At 32.8% G+C, this 5,792-nt stretch overlaps 1 protein-coding gene across 1 annotated transcript; it reads right to left on the bottom strand.

Annotated features, from left to right (window-relative positions):
- LOC123228636 (transcription factor RADIALIS-like) lies at positions 1–1,622 on the bottom strand. The gene is made up of 2 exons (XM_044654077.1): positions 1,249–1,622; positions 1–257 (listed from the first exon to the last, which is right to left on the bottom strand). Exons 1-2 carry the CDS (start codon positions 1,527–1,529, stop codon positions 233–235), a joined length of 306 nt encoding a protein of 101 aa, XP_044510012.1. The 5' UTR covers positions 1,530–1,622; the 3' UTR covers positions 1–232.
- Between the last annotated feature and the right edge of the window lie 4,170 nt (positions 1,623–5,792).

The raw sequence follows: 5,792 nt of genomic DNA, 5'->3' as shown, positions 1-5,792 counted from the left end.
TTCACCTGGAAAATTTATTACGAAGAGAAAATCATGAAAGATAAACTTTAGAAAATTTATTACAAAATTAAGGTGGGGGGGTCGGGCCCAAAAACACATGCAGCGGCTCGTAAATATTAGCTTAGTATCAACAACAGTAAAACCACGAGCATTAATTCAGATATTTTTTACAAGTGAGCGCATATGCTTTTGTGCACATCTTCTGGCAAACATTTCTCCTACTTCCGTCTCTTTAAAGCTTCAGATTCTTCATCAGCCTGATCTCATAAACAAAAGCACCATGAGTCTCATGATAATCTTACAAATTGCAGATCTTCAATGTCATCTTTAGAAATCCTTGGGATTAATGCATGAGGCTTTACATGGAATGTGATAACTAGAAGTATCTGTTTGTTTATAATACTTTACAAGTTATGGTGGGCTGATGACTCCATTATAGGGCCATGTGCTTGTGATCTAAAGCAAGATTGATTAGATTTCATGTGGGATTTTGCTCAATATCAATATAAACAGGAAGCCATATAAAGTAATAAAAAAAGCCAAGAGGATGAGGGCCGGTGTTTGATTTGAAGCTGTCGCTAACCGAAAGGAAAATCAGAGTGGATGACATGTCAGAGGAAACGTGGACAAGTTCCGAGCTCTGAAAGTGTTAGTCGATAATGGATTTGAAAAAGTTTAATATTTTATGGCGTTATTGTACTTTTCAAGAATATGCAAATTGCTGACCCTGAAGAACATAATGTGTGTGCCACTGTGATTCTCTAAGATAGAACTTTGAATTCAAACAAAAGAGAGGCAAAGTTGAAGATGTTTGTAGTAGCAGGCAAATTTGTTGGAAAATTTACAGACGGAAATTAACGTTAATTTATGGTTTTAGTTTAATATAATTCAATTCAAATGGATGAAATAACCAATAAAAAATAAGTCTAATATACTTCATTTAAGTAGATAATATTATTTATTTAAGTTTTAATTAGATCAATTAATCTACTATATATATTGATTAGAGACGAAGTTTTAAAAGTAAATATAAAACTAATCACTTTAATAGGAATAATTTCAAGAGTTTTTATATGGCAAATATTTTTATAATCCAAAAGTTTTGATTCAATATTTAATACTCTATTCATACGACATAGAATGAGTTTTGTTTGTTTGTATAAGTGAAATCTTACAAAATTTAAGAGAAAGGAGAAAGGAAAAATGTTGGTAAAAATGAAAGAATTATTTGTGGTATGCATATATTACCTTCGTCCATCAGTGATTCCTATGCAGTTGGTTCCAGTGGTGGGCTTGTAATTGGGCAGTGGGAACTGGCCAGATTCTATATACATGAGATCCTGCACCAGGCGATCGTAGTGTCTCTTGACTTCCTCGGGGGACTTTCCATCTACAGCCCTGGCCACATTTATCCATCGGTCTGGAGCGTCCGTGTCATAAACAGCCAGCGCCCTCTCAAATTGCTTGTTTTGCTCAGGGGTCCATGTCGAGTCAGAACGACGCGAAGAAGAGAAAGAGGTTGATGACATTGATCTTATAGGAATGTGGACTGAGTCTGCGTGCCAAAGAACTTACAAAAACGAAATGAAGTATCTCAGTTTAAGGGAGACTGCCATGGCTGCTTCTTATAAGAGGTAAAGTGGTGGCTTTTGCAAGTTGGCGAATCTTTTTAAGGGTAAATGAAGATATGACTGGCTTGCTTAAGCAAGGCAAGGCTAAGCTAGTGAAGGAGTAGGATAGAATGAGAGAATAAAATGTCAAAATCTTAGCTCTTTATAAAGTCTTTGCCTTGTCTTTCATTATTAAAATGTCATTAGCCGGTGGATATCTCTGAGAATTTACCAGCGGGGTATCAGATGCCTCAGCAAGATGAAATTCTGTCGCCCACCTTTTGTGTTCTCCAAAATCCACAGTAAGATATGCTCAGGCTTATTTGATCAACTCGGTGTAATATTCCTTTCATAAGCCGTATATGTTTTATAATTTTATATTCCCGACTCCTTTCTTTTCTTTTTCTAATATCAAATTTTATTCGCATCAAATTATTATTTCAAAAATTAAATAAAATAAATTTTAAATTTAATCATTATTAAATCATATAAATTAAAATTTTAATTTTGATATATCAAAAAAGAAGATTTAGACCTATATTTTTTTATAAATAAACCTTTTTATTTTACTATTTAAATTATTCTTTAAAAATATTTCCAACTTATTTTAAAAGAATTGATTTAACCACTCTAATTATTTACTATAAATCTTAAATTTAATTATTAATCTAATAATTATTGGACCAAATAAATAAAAAATTTACTTTTGATATATGAAAAATAATACTTAAATTTACACTATCATATGTATAAAACCTCTTTTTTGACCGTATTCTTGGCAACGTAGTACAGACCTACCCATGCAGAGGGTGGGGGTCGGCTATCAAGATGTAAATTTACCTTTTTCTTGTACATTTTATCCGAGCTTATCCTCCAATTTAGTACGTCACTGATTATTGGAACTCGGAAACTGTGTTTTTATCCCCTTCCGAAGACTGCTCTTGAGCAACATAACATTCCAAAGATTTCTTGCCTGGCGACTTGGTGGGGTATTCGGTGATAATATATATATATATATATATATATATATATATATATTCTCTTCTTCGATGTTCTTGGGGGCTGTATCATCAGTCAACAGATGTTGCTCTTGTAGAAGATCCTGTGCCAGCTTAGTTCCTGTCCTGCTAGGAGCAAGCCTTCAGTTTCTCTATTTTTTTGTGGACTTCAGAGGATCTAAAAATAATAAACTACTCCCAATTGCTTGTTTTCAGCCATGAGAATTTTCTCCTTTGCATCTACCAACTTTATGCATCCACCATTTTTGCTTTGAAGGTGGACTTTCATCCAATAATCATCAAAATTATTTGTTTACATTTTTTCAATAGCATTAAATTTGTGTTTACATGGTCTAGGTTTAGCCAAGTTGATACTTTTTTCCGCACGGTTTTAATTTATTGTTTTTTTCAGCTAAATCCATAATTTCTAATTATTAATACAGTTTTATCTTCAAAAGACTCCACCCTTGATAAGTCATTAAAAGTCTCTAAACTCTTACAATACTTCAGATGCGAGAAAGAGGGAGACAATGAGTCATATAAACCCAAAGACTCTAAACTCTTACTTGATACAAGATTTTTGGCATCAACCATTGCTGGTATAGCTTAATTGCAGGCAAGTTAAAGAAGCGTTTAATATCCCTATTATGAATCTTCAATAAATAGTACGTAACCAGATTCCATGGAGACATTTTTACTAGTTTTGGTAAAAGATATCGACCACAAGATAAAGTAAATGCGTGAGGAATCTTTCAAAAATAAGGCCAAATCTTGATATTTAAAAGGAATCCTTATCATCTCAAGTCCACTCCAGGAAGTTGCGTCAATGTGCTCACCCTGTAATCAACTCCTGCCGAAATGTGGCCCTCATTCACTGGAAAAGTACGTTTAGTTTAGACCAATATCATGTGTTGATTTTGAAGTTTATTGGTTTGTACATGGTCCATTCATCTTCTGGCAAAATCATGAGGACCACCCTTTGAGGGAATCTTTGAACCTATGGAAAATTATTTGCAGAGATATTAAATACTTTTTCACGTTGACTCGTCTCTTATACACGAAATTGTCACGAGATGTTATTTTCATTGATCTTATAATTTTGTCTTTAAAAGATGTCTTTAATAAAAAAAAGATAACAAATTTATATTGATCTAAAGCCTCATATTTGAAGAGGTTCATTAGCCTAATGGCGAGAGAGGAAGCACGATTTTTATTGAAAAGAGACCCTCAGGAAACCAAAAAACAAAGCAGTATAAAATCCTGATGAAATGTTCCAAATGATAAGGAGTGGATGCTTGAGGTCAAATCGCAGCCAATAAGGATCCAATTGAACTGTCTAACATGCTGGCGTATATTCTAAGAAAATATGTATAACCCCTCAACGAATACCCACCTCTGCTTTTATTCTGATTGAGTAGAAACGTACGCTTCAGCTCATTTCAGAGTGGAAAGAAGGCATAAATTAAATACTTGCGTGTACCAATATCAGGAGCCTGAATCTTATTCTTTAATTGGTCAATGCTTTTCAAGTTTAAAGTTCCTTTTTTCTCTTTGTTTTAGGCATCCAAATGCTCAGCTTGATATGTAGGAAGCAGGCTTCTACCTTGAAGTTAGACATTTGCCAAATTTTCTGTTAACCAACCAAGGCCTGCGAATTGTTGAAGCAAAAAGCTTCGTATCTTTGCACTATATTAACTAAAATTTGAAAGCTTCATATCTCTAACATCATTTTATTCCTTAGAGTTATTTCTAGTTGAAAGGGACCCTGTCAAGTCAATACTTTAGTGTATTTCCGTGGCTCTTATGGGCAGAAGTCATCTTGGCGCGGTCCTAACTCACTCAGTCTGGGCTGTGGCCTCTTGTAGAGTCTAAAGACTTATTCTCACCTAAGGTTTAGCGCATTTTTTCAAACACAAATGTGAAATTTTAAAAATTTATACACCTATTTATAGATAAATTTATGTTAGATTTTTTTTTAGGGCAAAAAGTAAAACTATTGTTTCACCTTTTATATTAAAAAAATAGTAATTTTGTTTTTTTTTTCTTAAGTTTTAAAAATGATATTTTATCATAATCTCAACTTTAAAAAATGATATTTCCCCCTCCCTTTCCACAAATTTTTAGGGTTTTCTTCTCTTCGACGACGGCTACCATCTTCACCATTCTTCTCACTTTTTTCTTTATTACAGTCGATAACGTCCTATGATAGATAAAGGAGCACCGATGCAATGAAACTTGAATATAAAGAGACTTCATTAAATCTGCTTTGAACAATGAGAATCTATCGTATTATTCAATGATTCAACTTTAAAAGAAGACAAATCGCATGATAAAAGCTTCGTCGAGAGCAAATTTGATGAAAAAAATAACAAATTTGGAGAAGCTAACCTCTTCTTCTTGGGGCTTTGTCATATCAAAGATTCGTCAGCCTTCGTTTGGTGTCGTCGATGATGGTAGAGGGAGAAGGACGGGATGATGACAATTTCAATCAAAGTCTAGTCACCAAAAAATGAAGGGAAATAATGTATATCCTAACAGGGGAAATACAATTTTTCAAACTCTTTAATGAGGAAATTTTTTTAATTTTTTAAATTAAGAGAGGAAAATGAAATCTAATTTTATTTATTTTAATATTAATAATAAAATAATAATTTTATTTTTATAACTAATAAAAAAATTTAACTGAAGCTAATGTATGAATAAGTATTTAGGTTTTTTATACTCTAGTTAAGGAATATTGGGTGGGAATAAGTCTTTTGGCCATCTACTACCAGCCTCATGCTTGCTATAGTTTTCAGCCACGGCAAATGTGTGAACACAATTCAGTCAGAATGTTTGACAATAATCTGCAGTTTGAATTGTGTGGAAAATCTTCCTCAATAAATAATGTTACGTGTGAACAGAAGAAGTCAGTCTGATAGATACTCTCTGTTCATATCGGAGTGAGGATTGACCCGGTTATTGCTGACATCACACATACACACACATATATATATATATATATATCCTCTTTAGGTAGAAAAAGGTGAAAAAATTAAAGATTACGAGATATTTAAATTATTTATGAGATGAATTTTAAGGTTGGGTGTGAATTAACTGAATTCATTTAATTTGAATTTAAATTAAGTTTGAGTTAAAAGATTTAACTCATTTTAAAACTAAATTAAAAAAATTTAATTAAATT

The sequence above is a fragment of the Mangifera indica genome, chromosome 11 (assembly GCF_011075055.1).
Source record: "Mangifera indica cultivar Alphonso chromosome 11, CATAS_Mindica_2.1, whole genome shotgun sequence".
Taxonomy (NCBI): Eukaryota; Viridiplantae; Streptophyta; class Magnoliopsida; order Sapindales; family Anacardiaceae; genus Mangifera; species Mangifera indica.
This window is presented reverse-complemented; position numbering and strand designations above follow the sequence as displayed.

Coding starts and splice junctions, on each gene's coding strand:
- LOC123228636 (XM_044654077.1), bottom strand. CDS start 1,529: ATGTCATCAACCTCTTTCTCTTCTTCGCGTCGTTCTGACTCGACATGG. Junction 258..1,248: donor GGAATCACTGATGGACGAAG/GTAATATATGCA, acceptor TTATGAGATCAG/GCTGATGAAGAATCTGAAGC.